Consider the following 22,376-nt stretch of genomic DNA (forward strand, 5'->3'; position numbering starts at 1 on the left):
TTACTCTGAAAAAAAATCTTAGAGCCATCCTTGCCTCCTCTCTCATCTAGGAAGTTTGCACGTCTCACCACTACACAAGGACCACCTTGGTCTGAAGCACTCTCACTTTTCAGCTAGATGGCTGTCACAGCCTCCTAACACAGCTCTTCTTGCTCCTCCAGGAGTTCCTCTCCTGCCTGTTCTCCACACAGCACCCAGCTTGACCTTCTTAAAGGGGAAGTCAGAACGTGTGCTCTCTGCTCAAAACCCTGAACCAGTCTTCCACTTTGCCCACAACAAATCCAAAGGCCTTACAGTGGCTCACAAGGTCCTTCACAATCTGGCCCCCCATCTACACTGCTCTCACCTCCTAGAAGTGCCTGCTTGTTTACACAGCTGAGAGGCCTAATAGTATGGCTGAGACCAACTGAGAAAGTTGTCCTACTTGAAAGCTGTCCCGCACTGAAGTAGGCAGAGCTCGAGAGAGCCTTCCAAACCTTGAATATGTGCTTCCTGATCCTGAGTTGTTCCTGGTACTTCCAAGTTGATCCTAATCCCGAACTGTAGCCTGTTACTTCCCTAGTGAACCACAGAGCTGTGAGTATGGTCTGTGAGTTCTGTGTGGACACTGCAACAAATTATTAAGCTCAGCAGAGAAGTAGAGTGTGCCATGCAGGGGAATAGCTGGTGTCAGAAATGGTGGAAAAGTTGGAGAGTCGAGGTATGTCTGACAGACCACCTCACAGGAACCAGCTTCGTGCTGATCCCGATTCTTATCCCTCATGAATCTAGACAAGTTCTGATGATAGGTTACAAAGATGTACCTGACAACAGCAAGTCTCAATGCTAACTGATTCGTGGCATTTCCTAACAAAGACCATGATGTTTGGGTTCTCTGCCACCTGGACAAGTCTGAGAAGCCCTGCACTGATACAAACCTACAGCACTAAAAAAAAAATGAGGAATAATACAAACAGAGGTTTAAGTAGAAGAAACTACGAGGATCCTAGGTAGTTTCAACAGATGAGTTAAATGCTGACAAAGACAAAAGGCAGAGGCAAAATGACATGAATGTTAAAAAGCAGAAATGAAAGGAGTTGAAAAAGGATTACAAAAGATATCCTCTTAAGTCCCAAATTCTAAGTCCAATGCCTAATCATCACCTTGGGCAAAACATGCAATCTCTGTGCATTTATCCTAATGGAATAACATTTTTTTAAATTGTGCTTTAAGTGAAAATTGACAAATTAAGTCACTCTCTCATACAGAAACTTATATACACCTTGCTGTGTACGCCTATCTGCTCTCTCCCAAATGACACAGCACACTCCTCCTCTCTACCCTGTTATCACCCGTGTCCCTTCAACCAGCTCCTGTCCCCCTCTGCCTTCTCACCTCCAGACAGGTGCTGCCCACACAGTCTCATGCGTCTACTTGAGCCAAGAAGCTCACTCCTCACCAGTATCATATTCTGTATTATAGTCCAGTCTAATCCCTGTCTGAAGGGTTGGCTTTGGGAATGGTTCCTGTCTTAGGGTAAAACAAGGTCCTGAGGCCATCACCTCCAGGGTCCCTCTTATCTCAGTCAGACCATTAAGTCTGGTCTTTTTATGAGAATTTGAGGTCTGCATCCCAGTGTTCTGCTCCATCAGGGATTCTCTGTTGTGTTCCCTATTAGGGCAGTCATTCATGGTAGCCAGGCATCATCTAGCTCTTTTGGTCTCAGAATGATGTAGTCTCTGGTTTATGTGGCACTATCTGTCTCTTGGGCTCATACAGACCTTGTGTCTTTGGTGTTCTTCATTCTCCATCGCTCCAGTGGGTTGAGAACAAATGATGCATCTTAGGTGGCCACTTGCTAGCTTATAAGACCCCTGACACCACTCACTAAAGTGGGATGCAGAATCTTTTAATACATTTTGTTATGCCAGTTGACCTAGATGTCCCCTGAAACCATTGTCCCCAGATCCCGCCCCTGCCAGCCTGGCCTTCAAAGCCTTCGGTTTATTTAGGAAACTTTCTTGCTTTTGGTTTAGTCTAGTTGTGCTGACCTCTCCTGTATTGTGTGTTGTCTTCCCCTTCACCTAAAATAGTTCTTGTCTACTATTTATTGTTAGTGAATACCCCTCTCCCAACCTCCCCACCCTCATAACCATCAAAGAATATCTTCTTCAGTGTTTAAACTTTTCCTTGAGTTTTGAAAATAGTAGTCTCATACAGTTATTTGTCCTTCTGCAACTAATTTCACTCAGCCTAACAACTTCCAGATTCCTTCATATTATAAGATCTTTCACAGATTCATCATTGTTCTTAATCGTTGCCTAGTATCCTATTACATGAAATACCATAATTTATCCATTCATCTGTTGATGGGCACCTTGGTTGTTCCATTTTTTTGCTACTGTAAACAGTGCCGCAATGACATGAGTGTGCATATATCTGTTCATGTGAAGGCTCTTATTTCTCTAGGATATATTCCAAAGAGTGGGATTGCTGGATCTTATGGTAGTTCTACTTCTACATTGTTAAGGAAGCGCCAAATCCATTTCCAAAGTGGCTGTACCATTCTACATTCCTACCAGCAGTGTATAAATGTTTCAGCCTCTCCACAACCTCTCCAACATTTATTATTTTAGATTAATTTATTAATTTTTTTTTTTTTTGATTAATGCCAGCCTTGTTGGAGTGAGATGGTATCTCACTGTAGTTTTGATTCGCATTTCTCTAATGGCTAATGATCATAAGCATTTCCTCATACATCTGTTAGCCGCCTGAATGTCTTCTTTGGTGAAGTGCCTGTTCATATACTTTACCCATTTTTTGATACAGCTGTCTTTTTGTTCTTGAGTTTTTGCAGTATCATGTAGATTTTAAAGATCAGATGCTGACTGGATTTGCCATAGTCAAAAACTTTTTCCTGTCTGTAGGTAGTCTCATTACTCTTTTGGCGAAGTTGCTGGATGAGCATAAACATTTGATTTTTAGGAGCTCCCAGTTACCTAGTTTCTCTTCCGGTGTTTGTGAATTTGTAATAACATTCTGTATACTGTTTATGCCATGTACTAGGGCTCCTAGGGTTGTCCCTATTTTTTCTTCCATGATCTTTATTGTGTTAGATTTTATATTTAGGTCTTTGATCCATTTTGAGTTTGTTTTTGTGCATAGTGTGAGGTATGGGTCTTGTTTCATTTTTGTGCAGATGGATATCCAGTTATGCCAGCACCACCTGTTAAAGAGACCGTCTTTGCCCCATTTAACAGACTTTGGGCTTTTGTCAAATATCAGCTGCTCATATATAGATGAATTTATGTCTGGATTCTCAATTCTGTTCCAATGGTCTATGTAACTGTTGTTGTACTAGTACCAGACTGTTTTGACTACTGTGGTGAGTTCTAAAATCAGGCAGTGTGAAGTCTCCCACTTTGTTCCTCCTTTTCAGTAATGCTTTATTTATCCGGGGCCTTTTCCCTCTCCATATGAAGTTAGTGATTTGTTTCTCCACCTCATTAAAAAATGCCATTGGAATTCGGATCGGGATTGCGTTGTATCTATAGGTCGCTCTGGGTAGAACAGACATTTTCACAATGTTGAGTCTTCCTATCTGCGAGCAAGATATGTTTTTCCACTTACGTAGGTCTCTTTTGGTTTCTTACAGTAGGGTCTTGTGGTTTTCTTTGTATAGGTCTTTTACATCTCTGGTTAGATTTACTCCTAAGTATTTTATCTTTTGGGGGGCTACCGTAAATGGTACTGATTTGGTGATTTCCCCTTAGACGTTCTCTTTGTTAGTGCAGAGGAATCCAACTGATTTTTGTATATCTTGTATCCTAATAAATTGCTGAACTCTTCTATTAGTTTCAGTAGTTTTCTTGAGGGTTCTTTAGGGTTTTCTGTGCATAAAATCATGTTATCAACAAACATATACTTTTACTTTCTCCTTGTCAATTTGGATGCCCTTTATTTCATTTTCTAGCCTAACTGCTCTGGCTAGGACCTCCAGCACAATGCTGAATAAGAGCGGTGATAAAGGGCATCCCTGTCTGGTTCCCGTTCTCAAGGGGAATACTTTCAGACTCTCCCCATTTAGGATGATGTTGGCTGCTGGGTTTGTATAAATGTCCTTTATTATGTTGAGGAACTTCCCTTCTATTCCAATTTTGCTGAGAGTTTATATCAGGAATGGGTGTTAGACTTTGTCAAATGTCATTCTGCATCAATTGATCAGATCATGTGGTTCTTGTCTTTTATTTTTGTGATGGATTACATTGTTTTTCTAATGTTGAACCATTCCTGCATAGCTGGTATGAATCCCACTTGGTCATGGTGAATTATTTTTTTGATATGTTGCTGAATTCTGTCAGCTAGAATTTTGTTGAGGATTTTTGCATCTAAGTTCATGAGGGATATTGGTCTGTAATTTTTTGTGGTGTCTACCTAGTTTTGGTATCAAGGATATGCTGGCTTCACAGAATGAGTTTGGGAGTATTCCACCATTTTCCATGCTCTGAGATACCTTTAGTAGTAGTGGTATTAACTCTTCTCTGAAAGTCTGGTAGAACTCTCCAGTGAAGCCATCAGGGCCAGGTCTTTTTTTTGTTGGTGTTGAGAGTTTTTAATTACCTTTTCAATCCCCTCCTTTGTTATGGGTTTATTTAGTTGTTCTGTTTGTGTTACTTAGGGTAGGTATTCTGTTTCTAGAAATTTGTCCATTTCTTCGAGGTTTTCAAATTTGTTAGAGTATAATTTTTCATAGTAATCTGATATGATTCTTTTAATTTCAGTTGGGTCTGTTGTGATATCGACTGTCTCATTTCTTATTCAGGTTATTTGCTTCCGCTCGTATTTTTCTTTTGTCAGTTTGGCCAATGTTTTATCAATTTTGTTAATTTTTTCAAAGAATAAGCTTTTGATCTTGTTAACTCTTTCAATTATTTTTCTATTCTATTTCATTTAATTCTGTCCTAATTTTTATTATTTGCTTTCCTGTGGTGCCTGAGGGTTTCTTTTGTTGCTCTCTATTTAAGTTGTAGGATTAATGTTTTGATTTTGGCTCTTTATTCCTTTTGTATGTGTGCATTTATTGCTATAAATTGACCTCTGAGCACTGCTTTTGCTGTGTCCCAAAGATTCTGATAGTCTTTACTCCGTCCTTAATTTCTTCTATAACCCAGTACTTTTTGAGCAAAGTCTTGTTCAGTTTCCAAGTGTTTGGTTTCTTTTCCCTGCTTTTTCTGTTACTGATTTCTACTTTTATGGTCTTATGGTCAGAGAAGATGCTTTGTGAAATTTCAATGTTTTGGATTCTGATAAGGCTTGCTTTATGATCTAACATGTGGTCTATTCTAGAGAATGTTCAATGTGCACTAGAAAACAAAGTGTACTTGGCTGCTGTTGGGTGGAATGTTCTGTATACGTCTATGAAGTCAAGTTCGTTGATTATGGCATTTAGATCTTCTGTGTCTTTACTGAGCTTCCTTCTGGGTGTTCTGTCCTTCACTGAAAGTGGTGTGTTCGAGTTTCTTACTATTACTGTAGAGCTGTGTAACCTGCTTTTCAATGCTGTTACTGTTTGTTTTATGTATCTTGGAGCACTATCTTTGGGTGCATAAATATTTAATATGGTTATATCCTCCTGGTATATTGACCCTTTAATCATCATATAGTGTCCTTCCTTAACCTTTGTGGTGGATTTAACTTTAAAGTCTTTTGTCAGAAATTAATAGTGCCACTCCTGCTCTTTTTTGATTGTTGTTTGTTTGGTATTTTTTTTCCATCTTTTCAGTTTCAGTTTGTGTCTTTAAATCTAAGGTGTGTCTCTTGTAGGCAGCAAACAGACAGATCATAGGTTTTTTTAAATCCATTCTGCCACTCTCTTTCTCTTTATTGGTGCATTTAGTACATTTAATTCAGCATAATTATGGGTAGCTATGAGTTTAGTGCTGCCATTTTGATGTCTGCTTTTGTGTGTTGTTGACAGTTTCTTTCTTCCACTTAACTTTTTTTTTGCAGGGTAGTTTTTCTTTATATATGTCTTTTCTTCTTTTTAATTGTTGTTGATTTTGTTTTTGCTGAGCCTTTATGTTTTTCTTGTATTTTATTTTGATGTGTAGGGCTGTTAGTCTCCTTTGTGGTTATCTTAATATTTACCCCATCTTTGTAAGTTTAAGCCAAAATTTTCTCTCTCCATATCGCCTTGGGAAACCCTGGTGGCGTAGTGGTTAAGAGCTATGGCTACTAACCAAAAAGTGGGCAGTTCAAATCCACTGGGTGCTCCCTGGAAATCCTATGCCCTATAGGGTTGCTATGAGCTGGAATTAACTCCATGGCAACAGGTTCTATGACCTTGACTTCCTCTCCATATGAAAGATCTATGACTACATTTTTAATACCTCTTTTTTTATTTAATATTGCCATCTTTTATATAATGACATCATTGTTTCCCTATTCTGAGTATTTTTTTATCTTGATTTATTTTTGTGATTTCCCTGTCTGGGTTGTTATCTGGTTGCTCTGTCCTGTGTTCTAGTCTTGGGTTGGTATCTGATGTTACTGATTTTTCTAACCAGAGAACTTCCTTTAGTATTTCTTGTAGTTTTAGTTTGGTTTTTTCAAATTCTCTAAACTTCTGTTTATCTGGAAATGTCCTAATTTCACCTTCACATTTAAGAGACAGTTTTGCTGGATATATGATTCTTGACTGGTAAGTTTTTTTTCAATGCTTTATTTATATCATCCCATTGCCTTCTTGTTTGAATGGTTTCTGCCCAGTAGTCGAAGTTTATTCTTATTGACTTTCCTTTGTAGGCAACTTTTTGTTTATCCCTAGCCACTCTTAAAATTCTCTCTTTATCTTTGGTTTTGGCAAATTTAATTATAATATGTCTCGGTGACTTTCTTTCAGGTTCTACCTTATGTGGCCTTCAATGAGCATCTTGGATAGATACGTTCTCATCTTTCACGACATCAGGGAAGTTTTCTGCCAACAAATCTTCAACAATTCTCTCTGTATTTTCTGCTCTCCCTCTCCCTGTTCTGGTACTCCAATCACTCACAGGTTATTTCTCGTGATAGAGCCCCACATGATTCTTAGGGTTTCTTCATTTTTTTAATTCTTTTATCTGAGTTTTCTTCGACTATATTGGTGTCAAGTGTTTTATCTTCAATCTCACTGATTCTGACTTCCATTTCCTCAATTCTGCTCCTTTGACTTTCTATTCAGTTGTCTAATTCTGAAATTTTATTGTTTATCTTCTGAATTTCTGATTGCTGTCTCTCTATGGATTCATTGTAGCCTACTACATTTTTCATTATGCTGTTGACTAATCTCCTCGACTGCTTTACCTGTGTGTTCATTGGCTTGTTCTGCATTTTGCCCGAACTCCTTCCAGATCTCTTGAAGAGTTCTGTGTATTATTCTTTTGTATTCTACCTCTGGTAATTCCAGGAATACCTCTTTATCCTTGATTTTTTTGTTTTGGGAGCTTGTTGAAACGATCATGGTCTGCTTCTTTATGTGATTTGATATTGACTGCTGTCTTTGAGCCACCTATAAGTTATTGTATTAATTTGTTTGCTTACTGTGCCCTAGCTTTTTGCTTGTTTTGATATGCCCATATAGGCTGCTGAGTGAGCTAGCTTGATTATTTGCACCTTTGAAGCTCTAACATCCTGTCACTAGATGGCCAGAGCTGTTACAAGGTATATGAGCCTAGGCGTCCATTCACTTTTCTTGTATGGATTCAGCTGAGGTGCCCAGGTAGCTGGTCACCAAGTGTGGTGCATGCTCTGCCCTAATCTTAGGGGGCGGGGTGATTGGTGTAGGCACAGGTATCTGGCTGCAGCAGGGGGTCACACTGCGATCAAGGCAAGGGGGTGACAACCATCCCCCAAGTGTCTGTGAGGAAACTGCATCCCTGTTCCCTAAGGCGCACAGGTGGGTGGATTCTGCAACTAGACCATGGGCACCCAATGCTTTTGGCTATAAGGACTGGGAGGTACCACTTATCCTTGGACCCCTGTCGCGAGTGGCTAGGTGACGCGGGCAGAGCCACCAGTCCTCAGGCCCGATGTGGGTAGGTGAGGACCCTGCTTAAGAGGCAGAGTGGTGTCAAACGTCAAAAACCCACCTCTCCACCACACAGCAGAAACAGTTGAAGGCAACCTCAGGCAACAAGGGCTTGAGCTCCTGAGATGGGCCCAAAGAGGACCATGCATGGGTGAAAGGGATTCAAAGCCCATGGACCATTTGTGCCTGGACAGGAGCCGCTTCTGCCCTGAGTTCTCAGCTTAGAGGAGCCAGCAGATTATTTTTTCCCCCATTTTTTAATTTGTTCCTTCTCCAAGGCAGGGAGAATGGCTAAGGAGGTGCAGCAGGACCTATCTCAAAACCAAACCCACTGCCATCAAGTTGATTCCGACTCATAGTGACCCTATAGGACAGAGTAGAACTGTCCCATAGAGTTTCCAAGGAGCGCCTAGTGGATTTGAACTGCCAAGGTTTTGGTTAGCAGCTGTAGCTCTTAACCACTATGTCAGGCCCAGGGAAATCGACAGCCACTGAAGCTGGCTTGGGGGCTGGGAGTGCAGTAAATCAGACACAAGTATTTATCTTTTATCAAGAGCACTATCCTTCACTGATTTTGGAAGCGTGAGGAGACTGTGCAGCTCGCTGTCTCTCCCTGAGGAAACCCCATCCCAAATGCTGCCACCAGCCCCACCACAGTTGCACCAGGGGATCGGTTCCCGCCAAGTCAGGTTCAGCAACTCCTCGCCGCTTCTGAACTGCCTCTCCCTCCTCCTGCTGCTCAGTCTGATTCCCTAACTTTTCCTTTGATGTCCAGGGCTCCTAGCTTGTCATATATATATAATCAATTCACTTTTTTTTGGGGGGGGTGGTCTTTGTTGTAAGAGGGACCACTGGAACCATCTGGCTACCCTGCGATCTTGGCCCTGCCTCCCTAATGGAATCACATTTGTCTGTGCAGAAACCCAGAAGCCAGAGGAACATAACATGTTCTGTGGCCCACACCTTCTGTACAAGACAATGGAAGGGTGAAGGGTAAGGTATGGGCACAGGTGACTTCTCTACTAGCACTCTGGCCCTGTGGCAGGCCTAGGAAAGGAGAGAGTGGCAGGCAGGGGTGGCAAGCAATCTCCTAGTATAGTCAGGTAGTTGGAGACTACATCCTGCTGAGTCAAAGGACAGGACAGAGATGCTCAAAATTCAGACAAAATTTCCCTGAAGTATGATTCTTCTTCCCTTTCTTTGTTATGTATATATGTTATGTATACATAAACACAAATTCAGCATGCAGCAATTTTCCCAAAATTCCTAAGCTAAAAAATTATTCATTATAAAAACAGACTGATTTCTAAACATCATTAAAAATTGGCTCTGCGTGAAGAACTTTCATGTACAAAGGCATTTGGGAGCACTTGTGCACAAACACACAATGGAAGAATGGGATCCAGGTGGTCACACTTCCTTTCAGAATGGTGCCTGATTGAAGAGTGGCACAGAGCACTTCACTGCACATTATCTTCTAGAGCCAGGTTACATACTGATGACTTAAACCATTTCCAGAACACAGGCACACCAAATGTCACACCAGACAGGAGTACATACTCCTTCAGCACATTTTTTTATTATCTTTTCTCGGCTTGTTTAATACACAAAATAATGAGTGGTGGTCATTTTTAAACTATCTACAGTAAGAGCTTTGAGAGCCTCAAGTAAGCAAACCATTTCTTTCTTGTTTTTTTAAGAGCTTCCCTGCAAGTTTCACAAACTTCTGGCTATTAATTACTAAAAAATTTTTAATGGGTTCTATAATAATCAGGGCTGGGGCCCTGATGGCATGGTAGTTAAGTGCTTGGCTGTTACCCAAAAGGTTGGCAGTTCGAATCTACCAGCCACTCCTTGGAAACCCTACGGGGCAGTTCTACTCTGTCCTATAGGGCAGTTCTACTCTGTCCCATAGGATCTTCATGGGTCAGAATCGACTCGACGGCAATGGGTTTTATCATAATCAAGAGCCTACACTCCAACAGTTGGTTACATCTATTCACCTGAAACACCAAAAGAACACAGCAAAGTCACAGTTACGTCACAGAAATTAGCAGAGTAGGATATACCAATTTTAAAACTCCCCAAATTCTTGCTGCCTAGCCAACTCTTACTGTTCTGAACACTTGCCCAACAGAGACCTGAAAGTTGCAGCACTCCTGCTGTGCAGTACTCACTTTGAAACGGTTTGGATGATGAAAACGTCTTTTCCCCTCACAGACTCTTGAATCTGTACTCTTGTTTCTGGCATGAAAATGAAAAAAGGAAGGAAGGATGGGGAAGGTATATAGTTTAATTTTTGAAAATACACAAAAAATCTGCATTATTCCTTAAAGTTATAAAATATGGAAACCAGAACTGTTACGTAAGTTGAAAGGCTTTATACACTAAAAGGATAAATATATTGCCATTAATCATACTTTTCAAATGTGTTTAGTCAAAAGATATCCTTAAGAGGAAATTATATTTCTGATTTAAAACTAGTAAATCTACCCTTCTCACTCCTTGTATATAAGCAGTGAATGCTGTAATATATACCACTCTAAGCACTTTTTTAAGCACTGTCTTCATAAAAAATCATATACTCATTTATCATATGCTCAGATTCAGAAGAGGACATGGAACAAGGAATATCATTGCTGATATTAGATGCATCTTGGCTGAAAACAGAAAATACCAGAAAGATGTTTACCTGTGTTTTATTGACTATGCAAAAGCATATGACTGTGGATCAAATTATGGATAACACTGTGAAGAATGGGAATTACAGAACACTTAATTGTGCTCATGCAGAACCTGTACATAGACAAAGAGGCAGCTTTTCAAACAGAACGAGGGGTACTGCATGGTTTCAAAAGTGTGTGTCAGGGTTGTATTCTCTCACCAGAGTTATTCAGTCTGTATGCTGAGCAAGTAATTCAAGAAGCTGGACTATATGAAGAAGAGCATGGCATCAGGAGGAAGACTCACTAAGAACTGCAATATGCAGATGACACAACCTTGCTTACTGAAAGCTAAGAGGGCTCGAAGCACTTACTGACAAAGATCAAAGACTACAGCCTTCAGTATGGATTAATTTCAACATAAAACAGAAATTCTCATAACTGGATCAATAAGCAACATCATGATAAAGAGAAAATATTGAAGTTGTCAAGGATTTCATTTTACTTGGATCCATAATCAATGCCCAGGAAGCAGCAGTCAAGGAATCAAACAGCATACTACACTGGACAAATCTGCTGCAAAGGCCTCTTTAAAGTGTTAAAAAGCAAACATGTCATGAGGACTAAGGTGCGCCTGAGTTAAGCCATGGTATTTTTGAATTGCCTCATATGCATGCAAAAGCTGGACAATGAATAGAGAAGATCAAAGAAGAACTGATGCCTCTGAATTATGGTGTTGGCAAAGAATACTGAATAGACAATGGACTGCCAGAAAAACGAACAAGTCTGTCTTTGAAGAAATATAGCCAGAGTGCTCCTTGAAAGTAAGGATGGTGAGACTTCGTCTTATATACTTTGGACATCTTATCAGGAGGGACCAGGACATTGTCACAGTCATCTAGTGCTGCTATAACAGAAATACCACAAGTGGATGGCTTTAACAAACAGAAATTTATTCTCTCACAGTCAAGCAGGCTAAAAGTCCAAATTCAGGGCACCAGCTCTAGGGGAAGGCTTTCTTCTCTCTGTCAACGGAGGGTCCTTGTCATCAATCTTCCCATGGTCTAGAAGCTTCTCTGCACAGGAACCTCACATCCAAAGGATGCGCTCTGCTCCTGGCACTGTTTTCTTGGTGGTATGAGGTCCCCTGTCTTTCTGCTCGCTTCTCTCTTTTATATCTCAAAAGAGACTGACTTAAGACACTATCTAATCTTGTAGATCTCATCAACATAACTGCCACTAATCCATGTCATTACATACTGATATGATTTACAACACATAAGGAAATCACATCAGATAACAAAATGGTAGATAATCATACAATACTGGGAATCACAACCTAGCCAAATTGACAGATATTCTGGGGGGACACAATTTAATCCGTGACAGACATCGAGCTTGGTAAAGTAGAGAGTCAGCGATAAAGAGGAAGACTGTCAATGAGATGGACTGACACAGTGACCGCAACAGTGGACTCAAACATAGCAATGATTGTGAGGATGTTGCAGGACCAAGCAGTGTTTTGTTTTGTTGTACATAGGATCATTTTAAGTTGGAAGTGACTCAATGGCACGTAACAAAAAAAACACTCATTCGATCAACCAGCAGTTACTGAGACCGTAGCATAAAATGTTACATGTTATGAGAGCAAAGATAAGTAAAATCCAATATCCCTTCTCTCAAAACATTTGTGATCAGCCAGAAGGAAACAGACAAATTCAGAACAGAACATTCTACAAGGAACCTTTTTGAAAAGTCGATGTCATGGGAAGATAAAAGAAAAGATGCTAGGACTTTTCTAGATTAGAAGACACTAAAGAGATATAACAAACCCATTAGCTGAACAATGAGTCCTGGCTGGAGCAAAAAAAAGAAGCTATAAAAGACCCTTTAGAACTAGGGACATGTGAATATAGACTAAATATTAGATGGTTAGAGAATCAGTTAATTTTTTTAATATGATAATGGTATTTAAATATGAGAAAGTCCTTATTTTTAGGAGATGTGTGTTCAAGGGTTAAGTGCCTTAATGTCTGCAACTTACTTTCAAATGGTCCCACGTATACATATTCATAAGACAAAATGTTAGCTGTTAAAGCTAGGTGATAGGTATACACATGGGTTTCCCTGAACTGTTCTTTCAACTTTTTTATATGTTTGAACATTTTCGCAATGTTGGAAAAAATCTAATGAGTGTTTACAAAGGAATATGGAGAGCTGGAAAGCAAATGAGCTTTAGCATCAGAGAGACTGTATTCCAATACTGACTCTGCTACCTCTGGGGCCTTCTTACCTAACATCATCCCTGAACTCAGTTTTTTTCAGAAGCTGGTAACAGTAACAAATCAACAAATGTTAGTTCCCACCTTCCTTCCCAAGAGATACCAAGTATTGTCTCTCCCTCATTCACACACCTGGAAGGTGGACCAAGCTCCTCCTGAGTCTTACACTGCTAGTTCTCTCCTTTCCCCCCTTCCAGACTCCAGACAAAGGGCCTCATCCAATCCCCTTTAGAGGCAGAATCTTCTCCAAACTCTCTCTGCATGTTCTCTTCAAATATTAAAATATTTTTTCCCTACTGGAGCCACATCGGGAATCTTGGGAGATAGGGAAGAGGAGAGTCAATAACAGAAAAATAAATAGGGGGAAGAGCAAAGTTGTGTCTTTTTATCAGAGCCTCTTGTAGCCTTTCTAATATTTAAGTACTTGACAAAGTCCTACAGTGGAAAAGGAAAGGGAACTAGTTACTTATTGAGCACCTACTATGTGCCAAGAACTGGGTTAGGCACACAAATTATCCCATCTAATCCTCAAAAAAGCCCTCATTATTAGAAAGGTTAAATAACTTGGCATGGGTAAGGCTGTATGACCCTCAAGCCCATACAGGCAGGGCATCACTATTGCTAGGGGAATTTCAAATATCCACCATTTACAGGGAAATTACAAAGACTAAATAACACACATTTCTTTAAATTTGGGATTATTATGTAACGACATAAATCAATTAGCAAAGAATATTTTCTAACGAGATTTCACGAGTCTAACTCATGCATCTTGGGTGGTGGCAAAGAATAACAACCAACTACAACTGTGTCCAAACAGGATTCACTCATCCTAAGACAGCACAGATTCAACCAACAATTCATCTGACGTTTTCATTCCGCTGACCGACTGGTTTGCGTATTCATGCAGTTTTTGTTGGGTGAGGTCTAAGACCTGGAGCCCAAGCCCTGAGATGTGACTTGCCCCAGGATTATATGATTCACAGGTATTAACCCACTGCTGTCGAGTTGATTCTGACTTAGAGGTACCCTACAGGACAGAGTAGAACCACCCCATACGGTTTCTAAAGGCTGTAATCTTCACTGAAGAAGACTGCCACATCTTTCTCCCAGGGAGCAGCTGGTAGGTTCGAACTGCTGATCTTTCAGTTAGCAGCCAGATCCTTAACCACTGCGCCACCAGGGTATCAGTGGGAGCTAAAACACCACTTTCCCCCACTTTGCCTGACTTCCTGGTGACAGAACTAAGTGGACAACTGAGTTGAGTCATGTACTCGAACAGTGCACATAGGCCCCATTTTAACAGTGGAGGATAAAGGATGGAGCCAATATGCCATATTCCACCAAAACACCCACATTACACATGTCCAAGATAGCTCACCTCTGTTAGGTTCCTGGTAAACCTGCACTTTGCCCATCTCCACCCCCAGCCGCCTAGAGAAGAAAAAGGGGGGAAAAGCTGAAAAGGTAATAGAATAGACCTAATATCTTTACTATTTAAGGATGATTCAAAAATTGATTAAAAAATCAAGGAATTCTTACAGTTAGATAAAATGTCAACATTAAATTTATGTCACTTCATTACTTAACCCACTCACCCCTACCCAGGTCTACCCAACAAGGCCCACGTGGTCTAGCTTTGCCTACCTCAGTGACCATCTACCCTGTGCTCTCTGCACTCAACCCACTCTCTGTTCCTGAAACACACCAACTGCTCCAAACCACGGGGCCTTTGAACCTGCTATTCCCTTTGCCTGGGCAGCTCTGCACCCAGAATTTCATTGGTCGCTCATTCACGTTTCTCAATTCAAACATCACCCCCTCGATTTCAAAGGCTAAAGCCTTTGTCTGCTCCATCACTTCTTTCATACTATCCTCTTCATAGCCTTTATCCACCGTCTGAAATTATCTTGTTTACTTTGTTTACTTACTTCTGGCCTGGCTTCCCTACTAAAATATAAATTCCATAAGGAGGAAGGATCTTGACTGGCTTACTGACTACTGATCCCCAACAACTAGATTAAGGCCTAGTACATAGCAGGGGTTCGATAAATAATAAATATCTAAAATTATACTTAACAATAAGCTATAAACTGTTTCCATTCAGTATATACTTCATTATTCTTTTCGCTCTAATAATTCTCTGCAAATGTAACACCTAACACAATCCCTGGCACACAATGAATAAATATTTGCTAAGTGAACATGTAAGAAGTGGTTACACTTAACAAAAAGGTTAGCCCTCAATATATACAGCTGATACACAGACTGACCAGAAGGTATGTTTTCAAGTTTAACCATCAGTGCTAATCCGATCAGCAAATTTAAAGCATCACATGAAGGACGTAGATTTTAACGGTAAGATTGTAACTCACTCAGCAATTTTCTTTGAAAGCTCCATACATGATGAATTTGAATTCGCTGAAAACAACACCAGGCCTCCTTTGGTTATGTTCATCTTGGTTTCTAATTCAGATGATGCCACACAAAACATCAAAGCCCTCTTGGTTTTCCAATTCTCAGAGCCTAGAAGGATACAAAATATATTAAGAACGGCCATTTAACGTGGAAGATTACTGAAATTTTTTTTTACCAAATGACTTGAGCTGAAAGAAATTAGTTTTCACCATAATTGTATCTTTTCTGTTATATATAGAAAGTTCACTTGCACTTTAGAGTTCTAAATTTATGGAAATATGGTATTTCATGATTTAAAGTTTTCATGACCACTTGATAAATGATACACTTACAAGAAAGGCGGAGCTGAAGAGCTCAGTGAAGCCGATGGCTAGACTTAATATTTTACTGTCTGCTGCTTAAAGTCAATTACGGACAACCTCCTTTTATTCTCTGACAACAAAATTCCTCCTGGATTAACACACAAAAAATGGCAGAGCCATTAGCAAGACATGGACTGACTGATCCTTAAACAAAGAATAAATGACCCATCTATACCCAGCTTTACCTGTAATACCTGTTTACCAGCTGCCCCTCAGATGCCCGGGTCATGTCTAAAACTGACCTTGTCATCTTCATTTTCCTCAACTGGAACACAAGGCTGACTAAAGAAGCCACTCTCTGGGCTTAGCGCCTCTATCGCACAGTGAGAGTGCTGGACTAGGTGCAGCAGCAGCTATCTAGCGGGCGGCGGGGACAGGGCACCTCCCCAGCAAGCCCACTGAATTTCCTCACTCCTGCGCTTTCCTGGCATGGCTCTGGGGAAATTGGTGATCACAAAAGGGCTGAAACCTAGCCAACTTTCCTGTTACTATTAATTTTAGCTATGGAAGTAACACACAAAAACATTCTCCTTGTAAAAAATCAAAACATTACAGTTCAGGCTAAAATCACCACCCCCAAACACAGGCTCCTCCCCACCTCCCAGTAAACAACTGTTCATATAAGTTTGGCACGGACCCTGTCAAGCCTCTTCTATATTCACATACATATGACCCCCATAGAAAATACATATAAAAAAGGTATGTTTCTAACATAAAAAGGTAACATCATACATATCTATAATTTCCTTCTCCACGAAACAATATATGTTAGAAAATACAGACCTATTTCGTTTTATTTAACAGAGTATGTTTCCCATAGATGGCCTCTTAAGGGGCGTTTCAGCTCTGACAATCCAAGGTCTCACAATGGGAAATATAGGGACTAAAACAGAATTTATCTTGCGCCAACACATTACAAACAGAAACCAAAGCCCTGTGAGACCAAGGGCGGGTCACTGGTGTCCACCAGGGTGTGCCTCTTCAGCAAAAAAAAAAAAAAAAAAAAGTCAAAATCAGCAGGGGACTGAAAACTCCACCCCGCAGGTCAAACCAGGTCCCGTTTTTGTAAATAAAGTTTTACTGGACCACAATCATGCTCATGTGTTTACTGATTACCCAGGGATAAAACAGCAGCATTGTGTAGTTGCAACAGAGACCAGGTGGCCCAGAAATCCTAAAACACTTGCTCTCTGGTCTTTTCTGAAAAAGCTTGCCGAGCCCCGCTTTAGAGCACAGTGTGGGATCTGCCAAGCAAGTGAGAACAGGGCAGAGCAGTCAATACAAACTAAAGAAATAACATATTTAATCATCAATACTTACAGCTGGAAGGGCTTTTTGATGTCTCTCAACCAATATATGCCTCTGCTTAGGAACAGAGGCTATTAGTTTGGGAACAAAAACAACAACAAATCTCACTCCCCTGTCATAAACACAGACTTTGGAGTCAGGCTCATGCTTACATCCTAGCTCCTACTTTACCTCAGCTTGCTGCGAGTCCTTGCCTAAGTTACTTAACCTCCCTTAGCCTGCGTTCCTTCATTCACAGAACTGTTAAGACTGACTGAATAAGGTTACTGTAAAGTTAAATAATTTCTGTAAAGCACTTGCCACATTGCCCAGCATGCATTACCAGTCAACCTCTAATACTTTGGTTATTTACCCAACAAGTACAGTAATATTAATGAGGTTGTCATCTTTTCATATCCCTCAACCTTGAAATAAGAAGCTCCTTAAAGGACTTTTTTTTTGGAGGGGGGGAGGGACTTTTGGGACACTTAGAATAAAGTACCTTAGGGGTAGGAGATCTTAGAGGCAATTTGGTCCTGCTGTTCATAGTCCTGTTTGAAGCCCATCTCCAGCATCCCTGCCAAGGAACCACTCCCAGGGACTGGTGCCCACAATCCTCTGAGGGCCCATCCGTTCCAAATTCTTCCTTAGGACATGCTGAGATTTCTCTCCCTGCAGCCTCCATCCACTGGTCCTTTTCCTTCCCTTGAAGATTTGTGGGAAAAGAGCCAACTCCTCTCATACAGGACAGCCCTCTCATCCTACCTCAAGAGTCCCTTGCCTCTGTGTAATCTCTTCTCCAAATTTTCTGGAGTGTTTCCTTGTCTGTCATAGTTTAAATTCCAGTCATCACCCTGACCATCCTCTCCCAAGTTCCAGTTCTTCAAATATTAGGCTGCTATAATGGAACCCTAACCTAAGACCACCCTTAAAATGGCAGTAGGCGGGCTAGAGAAGGACAGTCCATTTGTCTGCAGAGACTAAGGAAATGGTTATCAATATAATCCTGTTCTGTGAGTAACTGGATTCCCAAGCTAGTCAAACATCAGGGTGTTCTAGCTGTTTTTAGTTCTCGCCTACCTGATGAAAATTCAGGTTGTGCTTTTTACCAATTGCTAAGCTTCAAGAAAAGTGAATTTTAAAGGCTATTCTCGAGATAACACTTCCAGTTTTTCCCCCAAACTTCAGTTGCTTGCACATTTATAATGTGTTAAGAATTATTTATAATATAGACAATAACACACTCTTTACAAGGAATCTCAGCATCTTGTAAAAACCAAATCACACTCGTCTTCGAATGAGATTTGTGAATCTGTTACATGTGATGAATGGAGCCCACAGCAAGAGAGATCACTTGCTGGTGGTTATTTCAAAACCATTCACCTCTATTTCAGATGAGGAAGGCTCAGCATTAAAATATGTCCGTTAGTTTCCCTCTAAAAGCATCCACTGTTTCAGTTCAACACTTATCTAAAGATGCTGAGTGAAAGACTTGGGTTTGCCTTTGGTGGTTTTACTAGCTACAAGGCTGTGGGTCAGTCACTTGGCCTCTCTGGGCTTCAAACTGTCCCTTCTGGACACAAAGAGTCTCAGCACAGCAGAGACGCTTTTACTATTATATTTTTAGCTGTACCCCAGTGCCTAGAGAGCACCTGGCACAATCTTGTTGAATAAAGCCTGACCTCAATAACTGCAATGATTTAATAACTGGAACTGAAAGTAGCCTATAAACTAAAAGGCATCACAAAGTATAAAGGACCGTTATTTTTATTATAGATGTACCTCACTCAAAGAAAATTTGCTTTCTGTATGTCAATACTGAGGAGAATTTGAAGGACAAAATCTAATTGAAATTAATCTTCCACTCCTCTGTGATCCCACACACCTGGCTCCTTCTGGCATTAGAACCCTTCCTTATAAGTAACATTTACTGACCATTTTAGAACACACCAGGCAACGTGCTGAGTGTTCTGAACTCTTATGACAACCCAATGATGTGAGAATTAAATCCCTTTTAATGGGGAGAGTGAGGTTTAGAGATAAAGAAACTTCCCCCAGGATGCAAGACCTGTAAGTGGCAGAGACCTTTATTTTGCCCTCAGTCTGATTTGTAGTAGTTAGTTACATTCAATGGAGGCACCACAGCCTGTCTCAACACCACACAAAAATGACTTGAGACCCAGGCTGAATCCCACAGAATGAGTGTGGACCTCAAATAACGTATGCACAAGTATCCTTATTTCAAAAAACGTCCATTGTAAACATGCCATACTTGGAAAGGCATTTCTATCAATGTGTCACAAAAGAGATGCATAAATTCAACTCAGTATTTCCACTTCTGGGAATTTATCCCAAGGAAAGAAGGAAAAAGCTATATGCCCAGTGATGCTCACAGCAAAAAAAAAAACCCAAAACCAAACCCATCGCTGTCAAGTCGAAAGTGTATTAAAAAAAGGAATACTGGACACATGAAAAGGTTCCGTAATGGGGTAATTAAGTAAAACTCCGAACACAGATGGAACACATAAGACCACATCTTCAGCACTGTGCAAGAGTGCCTGAAAGGAACTACGTCTCCTCCAATCACAACTGGGTAGTAATGGTACAGACCAGAGAGGAAATAAATTCAGACCCGAGGCTCAACAATGTGGGTGAATTATTGTTGTCTGTGCATTTAAATTTGTTAAACGGTAGAACTCACACTTCCTAGCGCCCCGAATTCCCATTTCGGCATTTTCATATTGCTCGCAAAGGCTAAGCACAAATTGCACCCGTATTAACGTAAGAAAAAAATTGTTATTATTCACGTAATGCATCGGGGCAAAACATTTTAACGCAGAATACGACCTAAAAATGACATTATGCTCCTCTCTCCACCTCTGCTAGGCCAAGTTCCGAATAGTATAAAAACACCCTTTTAGGCTAACAGAAATGGTCACGACTAGCCAGGCCAAATGAGTGCAAAACGGGGACTCTTGTCAGATTCTGGATCCGTGAGGGCTGGTTTGAGGCTAGTTGTCTGAGCTGCCCAACCACGGGTCCTATAACTGAGGCTTGACTCCACAACGCGTCTCGGGACGGGCGCACCCCGTGGCCCCTCCGGGCCCGCCAACCACGCCGGCGGAGGAGAGATGAGGGAGGGGCGGCTGCCGAAGCTGGCCGCGGCCTCGGTGCAAGACGCCCCCCTCCCGTCGCCGGGACCCCGGACCGCCCGCCGCCGGAGCCCTGGCTCCCGCCCGCCTACCTGGCCCCGACCCCAGCCCCGGCCCCGCCGCAGCCTCCCCGGGCGAAGGTAGAAAGCGCTGAGTCCCCAGGCGGCGTTTCTAAGAGCAAAATGGCGACTCCACGCACGAGCCGCGTCCGCAGCGACAGCGAGGCCTGTGGGCGGGGCCTGGGCGGGGCCAGTCGCTGGGCTTGAGAAGGCACCTGGCTCGGGGCCGTGGGCGTGACCCGGGCGTGACCCTGGAGAAGAAGGGGCTGGGTCTTCCGGGCAAGGGTGAGGGGTGGGGCCAGGCCGGCATGAAGGGCGGGGCAGGCGGGACCAGCGCTTTTGGGACCCCCTAGTGGTTGACGGCGCTGGGTTTTATAATATTAGTGGTTGACGACACTGGGTTTAGTGGTTAGGTTTTTTGAGTGGTTAGTAGTTGAGCATTGGCTGCCAAGCAGAAGGTCAGCAGTTGGAATCCATCAGCTGCTCCTTGGAAACCCTATGGGGCAGTTCTACTCTGACCTGTAGGCTCGCTATGAGTCAGAATAGACTTCACCGTTACTGGTTATAGGGTTGCTGGGAGCCCTGATGGTGCCATGTTTAAGAGCTCAGGCTGCTATCTAAAATGTTGGCAGCTCGAATCCACCAGCTGCTCCTTGGAAACCCTATGAGGTAGTTCTCTATATGATAGGTCACTGTGAGTTGGAATCAACTTGACAGCAATGGGTTTAGTTTGTTTTTTTTTATTGTTAGGAAATCTCAAGGATTGAACTGTGTCCCCCAAAAATGTGTGTTAACTTGGTTTGCCCATGATTCCTAGTATTGTGTGGTTGTCCACCATTTTGATGACTAAGGCAGAATTTGGTACCAAGAGTGTGGCACTTCTGGGCACTTATTGGCAGAGCTAGGCTTGCCAACACACGGAGTGAGAGAGCTGAGTGCCTGTGTGCAGGAAGCTTCCTGGCAGAGTGGGATGCCTCCAGGCACTTATCAGTGGAGCTACTGAGCTTTGGAACACTTGCCCCAGCAAGATAGATGGGGGCATGAGGCTGAGATGCCATGAAACACAGGAAACCCAGCTGCCTCAGTCTCAAAAGGTATGGCCATGATCTCTAGGGTTTCAAAGGGTGGAGTTGTCATGCAGATGGTCTAGGAGAATGGTCACCTACAGCCAAGGGAGCAGAGTTGCCATCCCAGTGGACCTCGAAGGTAGAGCTGAAGCCCAGGGCTGAGGGGCCCCCACTCAGAATCCGTACAGGGTGGCCAAAACCTAGAGTCTGGAGGGCAGGGCTATTGTGTAAATGATCTCAGAAAAAAAAAAAAAAAAATTTTTTTTTTTTTTTTTGATCTCAGAGAACAGGATTATTTTCAAGCCTTGCGGGGTAATGTAATGTGTTCTGCTGACTTGCTTGGTGCCTGTTATGCCTTCTTTCCCTACAATTTCTCCCATTGTAAAGGAAATATCTACCTTGTGGTTGTTGAACAATAGCACTTTAGAAGCAAATAACTTGTATTCTAGATTTCACAAATAAAGAGGAGTATTTGGACTTTGGATTGGAGTTGATTTAAGACTTTTGCTATGATATAATGAGGTGAATATGTTTTACATGTGGCAAGGACAGGAACTTTTGGGGGCCACATGGTGGAGTGTAATGGATTGCATTGTATTCCCCCAAAATATGTGTCAACTTGGTTAGGCCATGATTCCCAGTATTGGTGGTTGTCCTTCATTCTGTGATTTTCCTATGTGTTATAAATCATAATCTCTGCTTGTAGTTAAAGAGGATGAGGGTGGGATGTAACAAACTTGTTCAGGTCACATCCCTGATCCAATGTAAAAGGAGTTTCCCAAGGGTGTGGCCTACACCACTTTATATTATCTTACAAGATATAAAAGGAAAGGGAAGAAAGCAGAGAGTTGGGAACCTCATAGCACCAAGAAAGCAGTGCCGGGAGCAGAGGTTCTTGCAATGAGATGCTCCCAGACGGAGGGAAGACTGATGTGTCACAAAGACCTTCCTCCAGAGCTGACAGAGAGAGAAAGCCTTCCCTGGAGCCAGCGCCCTGAATTTGGACTTCTAGCTTACTGGACCGTGAGAGCATAAACTTCTC

General features: G+C 41.8%; 1 protein-coding gene across 5 annotated transcripts in view; it reads right to left on the reverse strand.

The window, feature by feature from the left end:
* The window catches only part of PRPSAP2 (phosphoribosyl pyrophosphate synthetase associated protein 2), a 60,840-nt gene extending 40,409 nt beyond the window's left edge, over nt 1–20,431 (reverse strand). The window contains exons 1-5 of one of the 5 annotated variants that reach the window (XM_049874708.1): nt 20,301–20,431; nt 15,740–15,857; nt 15,365–15,515; nt 14,371–14,423; nt 10,222–10,288 (exon numbers count right to left, since the gene is read on the reverse strand). In XM_049874708.1, the coding sequence (XP_049730665.1) occupies nt 10,222–10,288; nt 14,371–14,423; nt 15,365–15,483 (239 nt within the window). In that variant the 5' untranslated portion in view covers nt 15,484–15,515; nt 15,740–15,857; nt 20,301–20,431. Of the gene's footprint in view, nt 1–10,221; nt 10,289–13,121; nt 13,305–14,370; nt 14,424–15,364; nt 15,516–15,739; nt 15,858–15,954; nt 20,273–20,300 lie in introns of those variants that run through there. The other 4 variants (XM_049874707.1, XM_049874709.1, XM_049874710.1 and 1 more) reach the window with 4 other exon arrangements.
* Nucleotides 20,432–22,376: the final 1,945 nt, after the last annotated feature.

This window comes from Elephas maximus, chromosome 2 (genome assembly GCF_024166365.1).
Source record: "Elephas maximus indicus isolate mEleMax1 chromosome 2, mEleMax1 primary haplotype, whole genome shotgun sequence".
Classification (NCBI taxonomy): Eukaryota; Metazoa; Chordata; class Mammalia; order Proboscidea; family Elephantidae; genus Elephas; species Elephas maximus.